Genomic DNA, 21,465 nt, shown 5'->3' with positions numbered 1-21,465 from the left:
AAATTAGTACTAGTGTATTTTTGAAATTATTTTAAAATAATATCTAATTAAAATTAGCATCCAAATTGATATAAAGATATTCTATAAAAGTTTTTATTATTATTATTAATGTGGGTGTCCAGGTCAGCTTGCGCGTACCTCAACTAATTCCACGAGTCCTGAAGTTAACGATCATATAAGTCTCCAGTGACCATCATATCACAATCATAAAGTTCGAAGTTAAAATCATAAGGAAAGTAAATCTTTTAGTTCCAATCTTTTATTACTGAACTACTTGCTACATCGTTTCTGTAAAAGTATTCTTGATCCTCAAGAAAAAGGAGCAAAATCAATAATTTTGCACCCAGACAATTATTTTCTCTCAGGTAATTTCTTCTACCTTTTTACTCTAAGTCTAGTTGTTCTAGATTTCGAACATTAATGGTAGTTGTATCGTGTTATGAAAAAAAAAAATATATAATATATAGCAGCATGCGAAAACTTTTGAATAGCAATCTAGCTGAAGCCCATGTACCCACTCGGCTGGAAAGCATCGACCTTAGCTTAAAATTTAAAAAACCACAAGGAACATGGAGGAGGTGGCCCCAACGTGCCCACCTCGTGCCATGAACCGCCGGTGTTTATTGTTATTTTGTAAATAAAGCTAGAATATGGAGAAATATTGTTTCCCCACACCCATTATCACGGGTAATCATGGTGTTGTTGTTTTTTTTATTTCATTTTGACTTTTATTTTTTTTCTTTGGTTATTGGTTTTTTTTAATTCAATTCTTTTTATATGATATATTTATAGGAATTTAGAGTAGAAAATTTATTTTAATTTATTTTTATATGATTATTGCAATGTTAAAAAAATATCTCAGTATTGGGTTAGTATTAAAAAAATATTACAGCACAACAATATGATCTATTTTTAAAATATTTTATGAAATAAAAAATAATTTCAAAAAAACTAGGTTATTAAAATATGTGGAGTCAATAATCTGGTTTGCGAGCTTGGCTAGATAACCCTGGTTGTCTCTGTTTGTAGGTTAGCAAGGTATTTTTTTTTCTAATTGAACTTGATTATGTGACCGTCTATTTTTCTTTTTATTATAAATAAAGCTAAAAGGTGTGGGAAAAACACATTTTACTATAGTAATCCATAGTGTTTTTTTTTTTTTTTTTGCATTTTGACTCTTTTTTTTCTTTGGTTATTATTTTTTTTTTTAATTCAGTCCTTCTATGATGTGTCTGTGGGGATTTAGAGTAGATAATTTATTTTAATTTGCCTTTATATGATTATTGTAGTATCAAAAAAAATCTCGATATTGGGTTAGTATCGGAAAAATATCGTTGGTATTATGGCATGATCTATTTTTTAAAAAAATATAGTTAAATAATTTTTTTTTTTTATAAAAAAACTAGGTTATTAAACTTTATGGAATCAATAACCTGGTTTGCAATTTGGTAAGACAACCCTGGTTGCCTCTATTTACAGGTTTAATGGGTATTTTTTTTCTTTTTTTTTCTAATTGAACTTGATTATATCATGTGCATTTTTCTTTTTATCATATAGTTAAAAAAATAGTTTCGGAAAAAAAACATGTTATTAGATTTTAGAGAGTTCATGGGCCCGTTGACGTGTATAACGATTTTAACTTTTTTTTTTTTATATAAATTTATTTTTTTAATTTCATCATTTTATATTATATTGATTAAAAATTAATTTTTATTTTTTTTCATTTTGTATTATATGAGATTATCATAGTTTTTAAAAAATCTCAGGATTGGTCTAACACTCGATTTTGCAAATAATTTAGAAAACAAATAAGTTATTAATCTCGATAGAGTTCATTAACTGGTTTTAGAGTTTGATATTTTGAACCTGATTACCTAATTCACATGTTTAGTAGGTTTACCATCAAACCTTATATATATATATATATTAGTTTATGATTCTTTAATTTTTTTATTTGTTTTTTTTATTCACTCTTATTTAATATTGGATTAGTTGAGAAATAGAATTCATAGTTTTTTTTTTCTACTTTCTATAGGGTTATCATAATTTCAAATAAATATTTTTTTTAGATTTGATGCTCGATTTTAAAAGCATCTAATGGTATCATAAAGTTAAATAAAAATAATTTATAAAAATAACAAAGTTATTAAACCTATTGAAGTCCATGATTCAAATCGCAAGGTGACTGAGGTCGATCCAATTTGGTATCGTCCTAATATAAAAAAAAATCATTTTAAAGTTTTTTTAAAAGTCATGTCATATTTTTACTTGTCATTCAAGTTATATTTTGATCCATTAAATTGAATAATTCATTTTAAATTAGTTCCTAAATAATTTTATTTGAAACTTGAGTAAGACAAGGAGTAGAGTTGATAAATTTCAAGATAAAACTGATTGATATGATTTAATGATATTGTAAAAAAAAACCTTAATATTCAACAATTTTTTAAGTTTATAAATAAATAATCTGAAGCGGACAAATGTGTGTGTGTGTGTATATTGTAAAATTAGTTATTCAAATATTAAATTCATAGATGATATAATACATAATAATCCTTACACGCACAGTAAGTACTGACATAAATAAATTGAAAAACATTACATCCCACGAATCACTAATCCTGACGGGGTTGTAAAATTACCTGGTTCCTCCAAAATAAGAAGGGGTTAAGGTCTCGAGTTTATTTATTTACTTTACTTTTAGCAAAACCGATTATCACATATTATTAGTAGTAAATAAATATAAATACGTGTGGGGGGGGAATGGAAATAGTGAAATACTACGGGTAATTTTATAGTATTTAAGGAGGAATTAGTCACGTCTTATTAATTAAAGATATTCTTATTATTTTTTCTAGGTATAGACTTAATTTTCTATGTTTTTTTTTTCAAAACAACATGATGGGTATGGATTACTTGAGGCACCTCTGCCATGATATGAAACTCCAGGGGTGCAAGGATATGCATACTCATAGTAATCATCGCAGTATAACTTGCTGGGACTCATTTCCTTGCTGCAGCACAAACCCCAGGCTAATGAGAGAACAAGGATCACTCAATCTATCTATCTATGATAGAAAAACCCAAATTTCAAAAGTGAATCAGTTAGTGTTGATTTTTCTCTTACTCACATGAGGTTTTGCTGCCAACATGCCCAAGGAAAGCAGCAACTTCCTTCTGCCCCACAAGTTTCCCTCTCCAGTGGTACCAAATCCAAGAGGCTGGTATGCTGCGGCTGCAGTAATAAAAGAATGGTGATCCCAAAAGGAGTGTTGCGTTTCGAAAACAAGTTTTCGAAGTGGTAGGTCTGGAAATAATCAGAAATGGTTTGGTTGCAGCAATGAGCAGACAAGCCTTTGCACTCCCAATCCCTTGTCACACACCACCTTCCCCTTCACTATCTTCACTAAGATCTTTACCGGAGATGATTCATCTCCACTTACTACAACCACTAACATTACTAGCATTGCCATTGTCACAGGAACGCACCATTTGGCCTCCATTTTAGCTATGCCTGGTATCGAGGAGCTTGTGTGAGTTGTGGGATTTTTCTTGGTGGTTTTAGTAAAATGGGGCTGATGACTAGCCTCCGTTAATAGAATTTCTTTGCTTGCTGTCTATGCTTCTTCCACCGCAAGCAGAGAGATTCTTGACATGTTAGAATGTTATGGGGCTAATGACTAGGCTGATAATGGCGATTGGCTGCATCCTGGGCCTTTCAGTATTTATTTTGCTGAGGCTCAGATGAGATGGGTTTTATTACACCAACAAATTAATTCCGCCCCTGGACCTGACCTGAGGCTGACGCAGGATATTGATCGTGGACCTTCAAATTAAAAAAGTAGAAGGCCCACGATGTTTGTGCGAGTCCATGAAATAACTTTTCTCCCTTTCTAAAGTATTTATTTTGTCAATTACAAGAATTTAACTAAAATAATCTCCCCAGAATTCTTGAATCTTCTTCAACCTACAGCAAGATTTATTGAAGTTTAACCGGATAGTCCATAGGTATGGCATGGTGGGCAACCATAGGATCAGCCGTTCGATAGTCTAAAGTCAACAACAAGAGAATGGATTGCATTTACAGGCTTAGGACTAGAAGAAGACCCCTTCCCGGACAGTCCTCGACGTTAGATTTTTATGCATCGAAATTGGTTTTGCTTTGTTCAACATATTCTTCCGAAACTAATACTCATGCCAGCCACTTCACCGGAAAAGGTTCTTTCCTTCGAGTGTTGTCTTCTGACTTGGCAAAATCTTCAGGTGGAACTTCATCTTAGTTTTGATATCATTCGTGGAGCTTTTAGTTTTCACACACGCTTTATCCTCCATACCGAACAAAAAATTCTCATGAATTCTTTGATTATATAAACAATAAGTCACTGTACAGGAATCAGCTTCGGAATACCGTGAAGCTAATAAAAAGGTTAATGAATGTGCTACAATATGTATTTATTATATTATGGAAACCATGGATATTCCTATGCATCAATTATGCATTTTAAATATAACGAACATGCACTTTCAATAACGTATTAAAAAAATAAAAAAATTAGCAACACCATAAAATCCTAAATTATGATACTTTAAGGGATAAATAATGATTGCGAATATTATACATATGCTAAAACAGTGTTTTCTTGAAGAAATGGAAAAAATGTAGATTTTGCTAATTTTTTTATCGTAGCAGTGGAAAACTTGTAATTTTTGTTTTTTTTTCTTAAAACAAGTTTTCTTTATATTCTTTGCCCTTTATGCTTAGTATTTTTGTTATTTTACAATTGACCTATCTATCACCGTTTTTTTTTTCTAATGTTTTTTTAGTTTTTTTTCTATATATTTTAATCTAAAAAAATATTATTTTTTATTTTTTATACTTTGAATAATTATCACTTTATACTTTGTCTATTTATACCATTTTTTTTGTTCTTATATCTATTATTTTGTAATTTTTTTTATTTTTATAAAAAAATTATTATATAAATACTAAGAAAAAGGTGTTTCATTGTATCAATTGCAATATTGTTTTATTTTTCTACCACTGTAAAAATTAGCTTAAAATCTTTTATGTTTTTATTAACACATATAATCTTTATTATATTTTATTACATATAAGTATTGGTTTTTTAATTTGCGATTATATTTGTTATTTAAAGTAAAAAAACACTTTAATAATACATACATATTAATTTTCTTGCATCAGAAAAAAATTATTTAACTTGTAGTAATACGAGTTAAATAAAAACATTAACACTTTATTTTTTCTATTTATTAGCACAAATAATTCTAATTATTTTTAATTAAATATATATATATATATATATATATTGATTTATAATTATATTTTTTTACCTGAAAAAATTATTTGGCAATCAATAAATAAGTAGGTGGAGCTAAATTAGCTACAACAGGCGTACGTCTTGTTAGGTGCTCCTGAATTATCAATCACCATAACATAGTTGCATGGATCTCAACTACTCCATTCAATGTTTTGTTGAAACATGTGCATGGTATATATTTTTTTTTAAAAAAATTATATTAATCTAAAAATCTAAAATTTTAGATTAAGATGGTTTTTTAATATAAAATTAAAATTTTATTAATTAAATAGTTACGAGTTTAAATTTTATTATTATTATTATAATTAATAAAAAATTAAATAAATTCATATATATATATATAAGTTTCAAGTAAAAAAAAAAAGTTTGAGAATTAAATTTATGAACCATCAAGTGACCAGTAGTCGTTGTCGAACTTCAACGCTCAAGGTATTCGCTACAGGGATGAGCAAATAGCATTGAAGTTTTTCAGCTTCCGCCACGTTAGGAGAGTTGTCGCTCAGACAGTATGTATATATAATATATAATAGTGGGTGTTTTTTATTTGAAAAAATATAAAAAATAATATACTTTTTATTTTTAAAAAAATTATTATTAATATCAGTATATTAAAATAATTAAAAACTCACAAAACATGATTTTAATGAAAAAACAATCTACACCGACTTTTCATGTTGAAGTTTTAATAAATTAGTGAAGTAACTCAAAAAGTATAGCTCAACTAATTAGATTTTAAATTTGTTCTTTAAAGATTATCAGTTCAAGTTTTATAAATATCATAATTACTAAAAAATTATATGATAATTAATTCTAGAGTTTATAAAATTATTAAAAACACGTAAAAATTGATTTACACATTCATTTTAATTAAAAAAAAATTAGTGGGGGACATGAAAAGATTGGAACCGCCCAAGTTCCATGACTCCAAATCCCATCCTGTCTGCTTAATTGACAAATCCTTGCCATTTGTCGACTTTTATTGTTCCATTACAAATCCCTTTCATCTCTCATGTAATTGTTTTTACCATTAAACTAAATGCTTATTTGGCTATATTAATTATCTAATGGACAGTGTGAGAGTTATGAACACTGTCTACTAGCGTGCAAAGTGCCTTGCAAATAAAAGTTATATTAATATTTTTTCTCAGTTTTTATTTTTGACATTATGTATTAAAATTATTAAAAATAATTAAAAAAATAAAACGGTATTCTAAACTTCACCTCTACGAAGAATCTCTACTTCAGGTAAGATGGATTCTTATGTTTGGTATTGTGATAGTTTTTGTAGTTGTAATTTGAAAAAAATTATTTTACAAAAAGTATTTTTGGTTGAGATTGGTTTGGTATTTATATATGTTTAATTAAAACTGTGGTTAAAATTAAGGCTGAACAAAAAATAATTTAATGTGTTTGGTTAAAATAATGCTTTTCAAATTGAAGTTATATAATATATATAAAAAATATATATTAATATTGATGATTTTTAATTTAAATATTGTAGATTTAACTACTGATATTATATCATGAAATAAATAATACTTATATCAAATATTTTTTATTGTTTCATTAAACTATCTACAATTTCATCACGTACGAAATCCATCCGACAAGGACTACAGTTTTCTTAGTTTCGTAAGCGCGCAACAACACCAGTAAAATATCATAAAGAACAAAATTGGAATTGCGATCAAATTCTGCAAAATCTACGTCATCAAAAGATCTCCTTCTAATTTTTTGAATAAAACACAATTAAAAATAAAAATAAAAATTAATTTTTTTAATTGGATCGGACTGGTTCAATACATTTAGCTTTTTACTGGATCCGGTTCAGTTAGAACAGTGAAATTAAGCTCTTTACTATTCACTTAAGCGAATAGTAAAGAGTGAAACTTTTCATTTTCTGCAGTTTTGCAGAAAGCAGCTGAGAGCTACTTTCCGCAAATCAATGGAAACAATTTGTATGGATTTCATGTGAATAGTACAATGTGTTTTACTATTATTAAACATTTAACATGTACGATATGTTTTAAAAACAAAAGTTTGAGCGTGCAAAGTGAAACATTACTGCACTCCTACCAGAGAGCGGGAAAAAAAAAAGGGGGCAGAACCAATGAGGAATTCAGACAAGATTTTATAATCCAACTAATCAACCCAGACTAGCAGAGTTGATTGGAATGTGAAAAGGCGACAGAAATAATAACTGTTGAAAATTAGACAACTCTATACAGAGATTTACTAATTTAGACCCGTCTTTTATTTAAATGCAGATTGCACATGATTTAACGAGCTAATTATTTTTCTCGTGGGGGGTGGTTCTGCCTTTGTTTTTTTGTTATACGTCATTTTGAAAATCTGACAGAACGAGATGAAGAAACTGATTGTTTCTGTGTTATAAAAATATTTTTTAAAAAATTATTATTTTTATTTTAAAATTATTTTAACATGTTAGTATTGGTAATTTTTTTAAAATAATTATTTTAAAATAAAAAATACTTTAAAAAATAACTACTAATATAATAACAAATAGCTCTAAGTTATTTGGAGATTTTAAAAACATAATAGATTTACAGATAATCATTGAAACTAGAGGATTAATTTATTAATTTTTAAAAAATATAACTAGTAATTGTATAATTTAATACCATTTAGGCAATGCAGCTTAGCCGTATTTTTGCTAAAATTTAATATTTTTTTATTTTGAATTAATTTTTTTCATGTTTTGATATAATAATATCAAAAATAAAATTTTAAAATAAAAAATATTATTTTTATATATTTTTATATAAAAATATTTTAAAAATAATTACTATTACAATACCAAATATTATTTAAAGGTCTGTTTGTTTAAGCTCATGAAAAGCATGAAATACATAATTTATATGAGGGGAGTCGCGCTCGCGCACAAACAAACAACAAAGAAGTCGTCATGATATAATAGAGAGAAGAAGTCATGATAAAGAAAGAAAAAAATATAATTAAAGCTTTCACATCAGAGGAGCATAAAGTCATCAAACTCGCCGTACACAAATCGAAGCTGTCAAGTGATACCCCTCACCTAAAAATCTGTGTTGAGAGAGCTGTGCTTGAAATCGCGGCTGCATCTTCTAAAATTTTATTTTATTTTGATATATTAATATTTAAAATATTTTTTAAAAAAACAACAACCAGACAATGATCCTGAAAGCACCGTGTTTTGCAAGTGATATTATTTAACGGGCCCTCGAGTTTTGCAAAATTTAACCATACACGTGTCATTTTGACAAAATCAGATAGTCTTTGCAATCGTGTGTTTCTCACCTGTCCACGGTCCATTAATTAAGAAAATATTATTACCTTTATTTCCCTTTAAAATGTCAATCCTTTCGAAATAAGGTAAGCACTGATCCTCAATGCATTTCAAAATTCAAGTCGCCGTCGTTATTATTACTTTTACCTGGAGAGTTCTTCAAATCACGGGGATTTTAGCTGTAAAGGAGCTAGAAAGTTTTGTATTTTCCTCTCTCATCAAGGTTCTTGATCTTCATTAACAGTTTATGATCGATAGTTTTTTATAATATTAAATGCTCTATTTATTTTTGCATTTAAAAAACATTTTTTTAAAAGTTTGAAAGTTTTTTATTTTTTTATTTACTTTAAATTAATATTTTTAATATTTTAAATTATTTTAATATACTATATCAAAAATAATTTTTAAAAAATCACACAAAGTTAAACACCTGGTTATCAAGAAAGTAGCTAGCACTTAGCAAACCCTGCAGGGTCTTTTTTACTAAATATAAATAAATATTAATTTAAAATAAAAAATAAAATTTTTTATTTTTTTTAAAATATTTTTAAAACACAAAAACAAATAATCCATTACATTTTTTACTAAACATTCAATTACTATCTAATTAAACGAGGATTTCAAATTGCCTTCAGTTGAAAATAAAGCACGGGATCAAATTTAATCAACGGTAAGCAACTGAGGGATCATACATGATATTTTACACTACTGGAATTACAATTTATCAAGTCTTTACAAATTTAATTATAATATTTAATTTACATTTAATAAATAAATAAATTTAATTTATATATTAAAAAAAACTCAATTCAATTTATTTTTATATTATTTTTGTTACTTTCATTTTATTTATTTAAAGGTTCGCTTAATAAATATTTTATAAAATTTAATTTTAATTTTAATATTATTTTTTAAAAAATTATAAATTAAAAAGATTGATCTCTAATTTATTTTTATAATATTTTTAAATATTAAATTTAATTTTTAACCTCTAAAAAATTTCCAAACATGATCTCTTAATTAAATTAAATTTGAGGATTTCAACATCATAATTAATTATAATTCCAAACTAAACAACTATTATTATCTGTTTGAAGAAAAGAAGAAGAAGCAGCTCTATTATCATTTTACTTTACAACTCAGCAATAACAAATAATAACTGAGAAAACTAATTATCAGTTTATCACCATCAAAAGAAAGAAAAAAGAGAGAAAAAAAAGAGAGTGGAGAAAAGCTACTAAAAAGTCTTCTCATTCCTTTTTATACGCGCGCGCTCGCGCGTGTATATATCTACTAGTAATCAGCTCAATCTCAGCTCCTCTGTCACTTTAAAGTTTAAACTGACTTGTTGGCTAGAAAATTTGAGAAAAGCGTTTCTTCCGTGTGCCCTTCATTTCTCTCTCGGCTCGGCTTTAAACAGTTAATTTTGTGTCAAATTATGATACCTTGGTGTTGTTAATCATCGTTTGATTGTTAATTTAGTCGACGATTTTCGTTTACCAGGTTACCTTTTTTATGCGTTTTTTGAAATGGAAAGTGGATTCTCGGACCGACTTGTAGGATCAGAGATTCATGGATTTCATACTCTTCGAGGTACTGATTTTTTTTTGTACTTTGGTTCAAATTTTTCAAATTGGAAATTAGCTGCTTAGGGCATGGCTTGGTATACACTGGAGAAAGTTTTTTTTTCTTTTCTTATTATCGGTTTGGGGAGCAAAAGCACGCTGTAATTTTATATGTTTTTGGCTTGTTATGTAGCTTTGCTTTTCTGATATTGTCTGGTTTGGTTTTTGCTCTCTAGCTAGCTGGAATTAGTTGCTTGTTTTGTTGTATATTTGTTTCTTGATTTTATTAAGCTGCTTTTTGCTGCTTTCATTTTGTCGAGCACCTAATATCTGGTTACGTTGGAGTCATGGCTCGCTCTGTGGCATTTCAGTGGGACCAACCAAGCCAACTTAGGTTTTAAAGATGAATTGTCTTCTTCCTTTTTTTCATATATAATTATTTAGCATTCGGGGTTGATGGGAACATTGTGTGAAGGATTGGAAAAATATGGGTGGGGAGAAAATGGGCGGATTTTGAAATGGATGCTTTTCTCATAAATTTTGATCGAATGAAAAGATGCTGATGTGCAATGAATTTCAATGGTTAAAAAGGTGAAGAGGAGGTAAATTGAAGAGAGAAAGATGTTAATCATAGAGGGTGGAATAGCAAAACTAGAATTCTTGCCGGGAAGTGGGGTTGGGGAGGACAAGTTGTGCGGATTTATTTACTCTATGCTCTTATTGTTTCTATGGCGAACCATCATTTCTTTGTAGTCTTTCGTATATATTCATCTGGTGTTGCTTATCTAATGTTTTATTTATTTATTTATTTATTATTATTACAAATAGTTATACTTATTCTAGCAATGATAACATTGTTATATGATAGATTTGGATGTTCCAAACATAATGGAGGAATCTAGAACAAGATGGCTCCGTCCAAATGAAATCCATGCAATGCTTTGCAATCACAAGTATTTCACCATCAATGTAAAGCCAGTAAAATTACCCATGAGTAAGTATATGTTATTTTTAGTTCTTGCATGAATATAGTTGAATGGTTTTGGCCTTGCAAAGAAAATTTTATGATAAATAATTTTTGTTTTGATACAAGTAATATTCTAATATGCTCAGCCACTTTGAGGTTCCTGCTGAACATGAGAGTTATAACATGTAATATTTCCATCATTTTATTCTTTTCTTGCTACCATGTTTTTGCAAATTTTAATTACCATATTCATTCATCCATGTCTAATTTCACTGTTCCTCTGGTTTTATTTGCTTGTAATTTTACTTTACCTGGTTAAGTTTTGCCCTTCCCATAGTAGAGTTTATTTTCATGCAAATGCTATTGATAATCTGAATGCCTGCTGATGGATGCTGGTAAAGCCTTTCTACCATTCATGTGCAAATGATCAGAACTGGAGCAATGGTCAGCATGGCATATGCCAAATGGACATATTTCTTGTTGGTTTTGAATGCATCTTGATGGGTCATTAAGATTCTCCTTCCATCAAGTAATATAGAGGGTCAAACAACCCTTCATTTATTAGTGTTTCTCCGGTTTTGATTTTCTGTAATGTAACAGGTGGCACAATTGTATTGTTTGACCGCAAGATGCTTAGGAACTTCCGAAAAGATGGTCATAACTGGAAGAAGAAAAAAGATGGGAAGACTGTTAAAGAAGCTCATGAACACTTAAAAGTGAGATCTCTCATTTTCTGAAGTGTTATATGTGAACCAACTAGAGGCAGTTTCATTAACTGACTTTTTTCTTATAATAGATTCTTTGAGTTTAACTTTGAATATATTTTCACAGATAATAAGTAAAACTCTTCATTTCTAAGATGTTACAAATGGCTTCAGATTAAATTTATGCAGCTTAGTTGACTGACATTGTTCCTCCAAATGTACTTGAGTTTATTTTTGAATCTCAGATTGTCATATTATTCTTTAAGATGATTTAGGATGTAGTTAATCAGTGCATCATTATCTGTGCTGTTGAAAAGTCTCTGGTATGATGAATTTTCATTTGTTTCCTGGTGTAGGTTGGTAATGAAGAGAGGATTCATGTATACTATGCACATGGCCAAGATATCCCGACCTTTGTTCGCAGGTGTTATTGGCTGCTAGACAAGTATGTAACAATTAAAGCTCGAATGTATCCATGGCATAAAAAAAAGTTGACATGATGATTGGTTTAGAGAAGATGAATCCCCCCCTCTCTCTCCCTCTCCCTCTCCTTCTCCCTCTCCCTCTCCCTCTCTCTCGCTTTGTGTTTCTGGGTTTTGATGGAGCATTCATACTTTTGCTTTCAATTTTGTGTTTGTTACAGGACTTTGGAACATGTAGTGCTTGTTCACTACCGTGAGACCCAGGAGGTTGGTTCATTGTTGCCTTTTATCTGTTACTAAAGTGCTTTGTTTTTGAAATTTTGTTGTCATCGATATGTTATCTTTGGTTTTGTATTTTCACCAATGAGTCATAGCATGCAGATGCTGGTTGCATATAGCAGGCTTTTCCCTTGGTGAGGTTTGAATGTAGTGCCACATAGAAACTGCATTTCTACATAAAGAATATTTGGACATGGTGCTTTCCTCCTTTCTATTTTTGTTCAGAAAGATAATTATTATTATTGTGAACAAGGGAATTCAATCATACTGTGATTATCATTCCAAGAAGATCCTTAATTTTGTCTACAAGTACTTTTTGGGAAAAAGTTAGTTTCAAAGACTAGCATATTTTTAAACTTCTTCTTATTTATACTTCGAGGAAAAAAGCTAGCAGTGTCAAGTACTCTAGCATATTGTTGAGCTTCTTTTTATTTCATGACAGAGGAGGGGTCATATTTTCATTTTGAAATAAGCTGTCTCTGTCTCAGTGTGTATTTGTGCGCAAGTTTCTGTTGTTGATTCCAGTAAACATATGGTTGTTTAAACCTTATTTTGGGTTGTGGTTGACTTATGATACAATTACAGGGTTCTCCAGCCACACCTGTGAATTCACATTCTAGTTCAGTCTCTGATCAGTCTGCTCCCGGGCTTTTATCAGAAGAATCTGATTCTGGAGCTGCTCGTGGATATTATGCAGGCGAGAAAGATCTTGGTAATATTACAGAACTTGCACGTTCTACATGTTATAGCAAGAGTTTTCGGTTTAGCAAGGTTTATATGATAAACATTCACTGTTATGATCTTTATTCTTGATGGTTTTAAGCATCTAATCCTCAAAATTTTATTCGGCAGTCCATAATCTTTCCTCTATTTACAAAATTGCATATCATTCAATCTTACTGTTCTCTTTTTATGTAGATTTATCAGGGCCCAGTGACAGCTTAACTGTCATTAATCATGCAATCAGGCTTCATGAGCTTAATACACTTGAATGGGATGAGCTGTTGACAAATGATCCTGGCAATTCAATCTTGCATGGAGGAGGTAACAGACTAGATGCTCCATGTGACAATCATGCAGTTTCAATAGCTTGGAAATCCATTTATAGGTGTCTGTCTGTATCCTAATTTTTCCTTTTTTCTCTTCCTTCCTTTCTTTTTTTTGGATCTTTTGTTTTGATTGTCAACAGATAAGATTCCATCCTTTGACCAACAGAATCAGATTGCAGTTAAGGGGTCTGTTAACGATGTAAGCAGAATAATTTGCAATTCTAAGTTATTTTCCTATATCCTTTTGCTCCACATGTAAGCGTTTAATTCTTTTACTCATTTGATTTCGCTTGGCGGTACTTGCAGTTTAGCAGTCAACCTTTTTAAAATATAATCTATGTTCATTTATAATAAAATGCCAGTCGGCCTGTCAAATTTCTTGTGGCAGTGTCACTCTGTTCTGCTAGTTAGGATGAAGAAGTTTATCAATTAATTTCCATGCATCTCTTTCCATTATAATTATCGAAAATTCTGAATTCAATGCTTTTAGACCTCTACTGACATCTGCTGTAATGTTGCATTTATTGATGTTTTGGAGATTTCTCAAATTACTTCAGTTTGCTTGCTTGATTATAATTATTGGTTAAATATTGGAGTAAAGTAACTAATTAATTTTCTTTGCAGGGGAGCACTCTTTCAGGCTACCAATTATCAGCAGAAAAGTCTGCGTTTGGCAATTTAACTGAGGCTGTTGTTAGGAACGGTAACGCTCAGTTCAGTGGTCCAGATAATGTTTACAGACAGTTAACAGGTTCCCAAGTATATTTGGATGCTCAGAGGAAGAATTCTGTTGTCCTGGGTGCTCGTGATTCATTGGATATTTTGATTAATGATGGTTTGCAAAGTCAGGATAGTTTTGGAAGGTGGATGAATTCCATCATAGATGACTCTCCTGTTTCTGTAGATGATGCAACGGTTGAATCTCCGATTTCATCCGGTTATGATTCGTTTGCTTCTCCAGGAATGGATCAACATCAATCTTCTATTCAAGAACAAATGTTTATCATAACTGATTTCTCACCTGCGTGGGGCTTTTCAAATGAAACAACCAAGGTTCATTTACTTCTCATACAATCCTCTGTTGATATCCTTGTGGTGTCTATTATGGCTTTAATTCTTTGTTGATGGTTTGAATGTAAAAAGGAGCTGATTTTTTGGCTTTTGCTTATTTGTGGAGAAAAAAATGTCTTGTGACATGAGATAAAAGTTTTGAAAATTCTTGGTCGGCTGGTATTTCATGTTAACTGGTTGAACCTTTCGTGGCATTATGGGATTCATCAATCTGAAAATAGAATCAGCCATTAGAAATCTGTTTGAATAGCTCAAAACATATTCATAAAATAAGAACACAGCTTCTTCTTCTTCTTTGTATTTTTGACCTCTATTTAATCTTGGTTACAGATTCTAGTCACTGGATATTTCCATGAACAGTATCTGCATCTGGCAAAGTCCAATCTGTTCTGTATCTGTGGAGATGCTTTTGTTCCAGCAGAAATTGTCCAGGCTGGGGTCTATAGCTGTATGGTGTCACCGCATTCCCCTGGACTAGTAAATCTATGTTTGAGTTTGGATGGATCCAAACCCATCAGCCAAATTTTGAATTTTGAGTACCGTGCTCCTTCAGTACATGATTCGGTTGTTTTTTCAGAAGACAAATCCAAGTGGGAAGAGTTCCATCTTCAGATGAGACTTGCTTATTTGCTCTTTTCTACTTCCAAGACCCTTAATGTTCTATCTAGTAAAGTGTCACCGGCTAAACTGAAGGAGGCTAAGAAGTTTGCACACAAAACTTCTAATATTTCTAATAGTTGGGCATACTTGATTAAGTCAATTGAGGACAGCAGAATTTCAGTTGCACAAGCAAAAGATGGTTTGTTTGAACTTTCTTTAAAAAACACAATAAAGGAATGGCTATTGGAAAGAGTACTTGAGGGCTGTAAAACCACAGAATACGATGCTCAAGGCCTTGGAGTAATCCATTTATGTGCTATTATCGGTTACACTTGGGCAGTTTATTTGTTTTCATGGTCAGGCTTATCATTAGATTTTCGCGATAAACATGGATGGACAGCAATGCACTGGGCAGCATATTATGGAAGGTATGGACATGTTCTTTGTTGTTTTAATTTGCAGTTCTTCTGTGGTTGTCCAGCTTCAGTTTCTTTAAGTGTCTTGAATAAAATGAACTAGGACATTTTTTATCTTCTTCCATTTTCCCTTTGCTTGTCACAGCTCCACTCCATTTCACTACTTCCATGTTATTCTGTCTCTTCATGCCAAAGCAAATCATATACATCTCTCTGAAATAGAAAAACACTGGGCTACACAAATATGATAGCATTATAAGCAGTCAAGAAAGCCTGATGTATGTATCCTAAAGGGCCAGGAGTATATATTAAGACTTCTTTACTGACTCAAATGTATATCAGTCTCGAAGTAACTGTCATTTTTTCTCCAATTTTGATGATCTATATGTATAGGGAGAAAATGGTTGCAGCTCTCTTATCTGCAGGGGCAAAGCCAAACTTGGTTACAGATCCCACTAAAGAAAATCCTGGTGGGTGCACCGCTGCTGATCTTGCATCTGCAAAGGGTTATGATGGCTTAGCTGCGTATCTGTCTGAAAAGGCTTTGGTGGCACAATTTGAGTCTATGATAATAGCTGGAAATGCCTCTGGCTCGCTGCAAATGACTGCAACAGACACTGTAAATTCTGAGAATCTAAGTGAGGAGGAGTTGCATCTGAAGGATACTTTGGCAGCTTACCGCACAGCTGCTGATGCAGCAGCACGTATACAGACTGCTTTCAGAGAACACTCGCTAAAAGTATACACTAAAGCAGTTCAGTTCTCCAGTCCAGAGGATGAAGCACGGAATATTATTGCAGCAATGAAGATCCAACATGCCTTTCGCAACTATGACAGTAAGAAAAAGATTGCAGCTGCTGCCCACATTCAACATAGGTTCCATACTTGGAAAACGCGGAAGAATTTCCTTAATATGCGTCGACAGGCTATCAAAATTCAAGTAAGTGCTCACTCCCCTTTCATACCGGTTTAATTTATGTGTAACTGACACCGAAGGGGAAAAAGAGAAAGGAAACCAAGATTACCTTTCATCTCATGGTAGTGGTGGTGGATGATTTTTATCATCTTTTCGTTTCTGATTCAAAAGTGACTATTATAATTGATGTCGAGTCCAAAGCATTCTGAGTCTGCCGGTGGGCCATTTTGGTTTCAAATATCCCAAAAAGCTCACCTGTTCATCTCTTTCATCTTAACAGAATATAGGACCCAAAAAATAAGAAGTCATTAAAACACAACACTGTTTTCTTCATTCCTTCTCATTGTTGCATACCTAAGTTAGCATAAGAAATCCAGGAAATTAAGAAGCTATTTGCCTATTTTTTATTCTTTTCTGATTCAAAAGTGATTATTATAATTTATGTCGAGGCCAAAGCATTCTGAGTCTGCCAGTGGACCATTTTGGTTTCAAATATCCCAAAAAGCTCACCTGTTCGTCTCTTTCAACTTAACAGAATATAAGACCATAATAAGTGTTCCAGTAACGAATTAAATGCAATGAACATTAAAACACAATAGTGTTTTCCTCATTCCTTCTCATTGTTGCATGCCTAAGATATTATTGTTAGCATAGGAAATCCAGGAAATTAATAAGTGATTTTCCTTTTGTTCTAATACAGGCTGCTTTCCGAGGCTTCCAAGAGAGAAGGCAGTACCGTAAGATCATCTGGTCAATTGGAGTGCTTGAGAAAGCAATTTTGAGATGGCGTTTAAAGAGAAAAGGCTTTCGAGGACTGCAAGTTGAACCTGTTGAAACAGATGTAGATCCGAAACATGAAAGTGATACGGAGGAAGACTTCTACAAAATCAGCCAGAAACAGGCGGGTGAACGTGTTGAGAGATCTGTAATACGGGTTCAAGCAATGTTCCGTTCAAAGCAAGCACAAGAGCAATACCGGAGGATGAAATTAACCTATAACCAAGCAACTGTAGGTGATTTACCTGGAAGTTGCTAGTCTTATAATTCTGTCATGCAGATTAATTAATATTCTCGTGTGCTTCTTCAGGTGGAATATGAAGGGCTTCTTGACACGGACATGGTTGAAAGTGACTTATAGGCAATGGTAATCGGGCTTGTAAAATACTATGTGCCTGCATGTGAATATGTAGCAAAAGGAGGTTTATGCACTGTAGTAGCCTGCACATCTTGGTAAATTGTGTAGATTAATCAATTGTGCTCGTTTTACCCTTTCAAGCTGTTTTTAAGCTTTCGAGAGGGTTATGATGATTCCCATGTTAGTATTAAGTTATGGGTAAGTCCTTGATGGTGTTATTGGACTCTAGGCTTCTTAGATGGCTTTAAATTGAACTCAGCTTTTGTATTTGTGTGGCTATAATCAGTTTCAGCATAGTTTAGAAAGTCTGATGGCTAGGAATCTCCGTGAATTTTGCCGCTAAAGAAACCATGATGAGTCGTATTTTGTTGTGATTTAGACCCCATTCTGAGCCAGGAAATAATTGGGCATGATATTTTCTTTTTAATGAACAGGGACATTTAATGGGAAAATTGAATTTTCAATGTCATTCCGAACTCGAAAATTCTACAAATTCGAGATTGGTGATACCTAATACTATAGATTCTCGATTTTTACTCGGAACGAGGGCCAATATATCTTCATTGACATGACGGGCAAATGCACTCAAATATTGTATGTACTGAGTGAGGCATTCAAAACCATCAGCATATCGTGGCAATGCTACACATGAAAACTTCGATGGGGCGAACTTCTTCAGCATCCAGATTGACTCTCCCCTTACCAGTGGTGAAGTTGGGAAGGCCATGGTGGCGACGCTATTACTCTTCCGCGGCAGCATAGCCCAAATCAACCTTGTTTCTTAGAACGAGAAATGGGACGTATTCAAGTTCCTCATCCGAGAGGATAGCATGGAGCTTCTTCTTGGACTCTGTAAACCTTTCCCTTTTGAAAGCGTCAACCAAGCGGGCTACAATGCCCACCTACACTATGAATACGTGGCACATTTTAAACATGAAAACTGTGTTTGTTGAATCTTAAGGAAAAAATGTTGGAGTTCAGATGAAGAAATAGAATTTTGTACCAAAAATGATAGATAGATAAATAAATAAATAAAAGCATCCACCTATGAAAGAAAACCTGCTCAATTCAACACAACAACTAGATTACCAGTAAAATCTATCATCTTGGTGTTAGATATAATAGGATCTGTTTTGCCCTTGCATGACCAAAAATCAATCGCAACGAATGATCGAACTTTTATGTCAGGGTCAGATGGTCACCTCCCCTGAAGATGACTAGATTTTGACTCTAACAACGGCTCGTATGCTCTTTCAAAGACTCTCTTTTCCATTCGAACTACTCTAACTTCATACTAAACATAAAATCAGCATTTGCTCAGGGAAATGTCAAAGAATTATCTCAATCTAATAATTTAAGTTGGTAAGTAAGGTCCCGAGATATAATTTATATTATTTTTTAACACATCCCTTCAAGTGAAAGCTCTTTGGACTTGAAACTTGCATAGATCCATATTGCCTCATGTTTAATTTTTATCAAATAAATGAGGATGGTGAGATTTAAACTTGTGGCTGCTTGGTCATTAAGGTTCTGATATTATGTTAAAGAACCATCTTAACCCAATAACTTAAACTATTAGATAAAACTCTAAATTATAATTTATATTATTTTATAAAACCACAAAATTTTATTGTTGCTATGTAATTAAAAGACCACAAGCAACATCCATCGAATTTTATCATAATTATCACCTCCCCTGGGAGGTGGAGGTGACTAGTTGTTCGTGGCAGAGGTTCTATACGTCCAGGCCTGTTAAAACTGATAACCCCAGTATCCACGGAATTTATGAACCATAATCAGAAGGAAAAAGTCAAATGATATTTCCTTTTTCTTTTATTCTTTCATAGTTAAATGAAATATTCACATCAACATAACAACTAATAATTGGCTTGGGCTGGTTTAACTGCCCATGTAAACAGTGAACCGGATTAATTTCTTATTTTAATCCCTTGTTAAACACAAATTTTCCGTAGCTTGCTTGGTTAACACGAGGCGCTGGTTCTTCTATGTCGCGAGTTGAAGTTGTAGTTAATATTTCTCAATTTTATTTTTTAATGCTGGTTTTAAATTTAATTGTATTGATTTAATTGTATCGGTATTATTATATAATAAAATAAAAAAATTAATTCACCCCAGTAAAGTACATAACACGATAAATAAATTTAACAAATTGATTAGGATAAAATGACTTGTTAATTTTTTTTGATCAAGTCAGTCGACAAGATTATGTTATGTTAATTTTTATATAATTTAATTTAAAATTCAAATTAAATAAAGAATCAAATCAAAAATTTTCAAGTTTGAAATTTTACAATAAGTTTAATAATAATATAAAAAAAATTCAACAAGATATTAATTTTTTATATTCCAAAGAATTTTAGCCCAAGCTGCGGCCTGCAATTAGCTAATGAGGTAGCGAAGGAAAAGAAAACTACAAGAAAAGGGGATTCAATTGCTATCCTTACAAGAGGCTGGGATGTATCGAGTTAATGTTTGTAACTGTGATGCAATTGCTCTCCTTACAGGAGGTTGGGATGTTTTGAGTTAATGTTGGTAAATGTATTTTTTATCTGAAAATATATTAAAATAATATATATTTTTAATATTAATATATTAAAATAATATAAAATATTAATTTAATTTTTTTTAAATAAAAATTTAAAAAAATATCACCGCACTCTCAAACCGTGTCCAAGTAGTAAATTCAAATCCCAACAGAAAATTCATCGATTTTCCAAATCTCTTGTAATACTTGGTGTGGACTACTGTATTTAAACTCGAATCCATCATCCATGACATAAGGACTAACATATCCTTGTAGGCCTACATTGGTGGATGCTAAAATGGAAAAAAAAAAAAAAAAAAAAAAAAAAGTAGAAGGAAGGTGAAACAAAAACAAATCTAAGTGCCATCCAGGTACAGTGTAGTTGCCAATATAGAAATTGAAAAAAATTCAAATTCCATTCAGCAAACAAAATTCCAAATTTGCATCGGAATTGATCAACTTTCGCTGTCAATTCAGCTTAACAAAATAATTTCTAAGTTGCTGCGGTGGTATTTTCAATCTATAAAATTATAAATATTATTCAATATAATTAATTTTAGACAGCAGACTTGACTCCTTTCAGGTCAGGGATAGCATGATACACGATGTTTATGAGATTCAGACCACTGATTCATTTTGACCTTGAGATCATTGATTTAGATTTCTTTACAACAAAAGTAAATAATTGCAACCACCCACTAACAAAACTTCAATGAATAAAATCTTAACTATTCAAATGCAGCATGAAAGTTTTGAATTTTAATAACATTACAAGTCATATTGCCCGCTTGAGGAGAGCATGATGACAGTTTGGAAATCAGTAATTTTTATTTTTATATATTTTTTAAAAGTGTGTTTGTTTTAAAAAATATTAAATTAATATTTTTTTATTGTTTTTTGATAATTTTGATGTGATAATGATGTCAAAAAAATATAATAAAAATTATTTTAATATTTTTTTTTAAAAAAAAAACACTCTCATTATGCATCATGATTCCTGCCATGAATTTACTATTTACTGTTTTAAAAAAATCGTTGAATTTGAGTTATGGCTATATAAGTATAACTTATTTTTCTGTTTTACTACCTATAAGGATTATAATTCTTTTTTTCAAAAAAAATCCCTTATGCATGATTAATCATATCATCGATTAAATATTCATCAAAGTTT

General features: G+C 31.3%; 1 protein-coding gene and 1 pseudogene across 5 annotated transcripts; one reads left to right on the top strand and one right to left on the bottom strand.

Moving 5' to 3' along the window:
• Nucleotides 1-2,598: 2,598 nt before the first annotated feature.
• LOC112328389 (chitinase-like protein 2) lies at nucleotides 2,599-3,503 on the bottom strand (annotated as a pseudogene).
• Nucleotides 3,504-9,914: 6,411 nt separating this feature from the next.
• LOC7471114 (calmodulin-binding transcription activator 5) lies at nucleotides 9,915-18,054 on the top strand. Of its 5 annotated transcripts, XM_024606729.2 has the most exons (14): nucleotides 9,915-10,044; nucleotides 10,129-10,218; nucleotides 11,059-11,184; nucleotides 11,758-11,873; nucleotides 12,218-12,306; nucleotides 12,505-12,550; nucleotides 13,142-13,274; nucleotides 13,481-13,606; nucleotides 13,752-13,810; nucleotides 14,236-14,664; nucleotides 15,013-15,710; nucleotides 16,092-16,638; nucleotides 17,315-17,623; nucleotides 17,702-18,054. In XM_024606729.2, the coding sequence occupies exons 2-14, from the start codon at nucleotides 10,155-10,157 to the stop codon at nucleotides 17,750-17,752; spliced, it is 2,793 nt and encodes a 930-aa protein (XP_024462497.1). In that variant the 5' UTR covers nucleotides 9,915-10,044; nucleotides 10,129-10,154; the 3' UTR covers nucleotides 17,753-18,054. The 5 variants fall into 5 exon arrangements, with proteins under 5 accessions (XP_024462497.1, XP_024462500.1, XP_024462498.1 ...); XM_024606732.2 differs by having other exon boundaries at nucleotides 9,970-10,218; nucleotides 13,148-13,274; nucleotides 13,490-13,606; XM_024606730.2 differs by having other exon boundaries at nucleotides 9,970-10,218; nucleotides 13,148-13,274.
• The last annotated feature ends 3,411 nt before the right edge of the window (nucleotides 18,055-21,465 follow it).

Source organism: Populus trichocarpa, chromosome 8 (genome assembly GCF_000002775.5).
Source record: "Populus trichocarpa isolate Nisqually-1 chromosome 8, P.trichocarpa_v4.1, whole genome shotgun sequence".
In the NCBI taxonomy this organism is placed as follows: Eukaryota; Viridiplantae; Streptophyta; class Magnoliopsida; order Malpighiales; family Salicaceae; genus Populus; species Populus trichocarpa.
The sequence above is the reverse complement of the archived record's forward strand: the minus strand, read 5'-3'. Positions and strand labels throughout refer to the sequence as shown.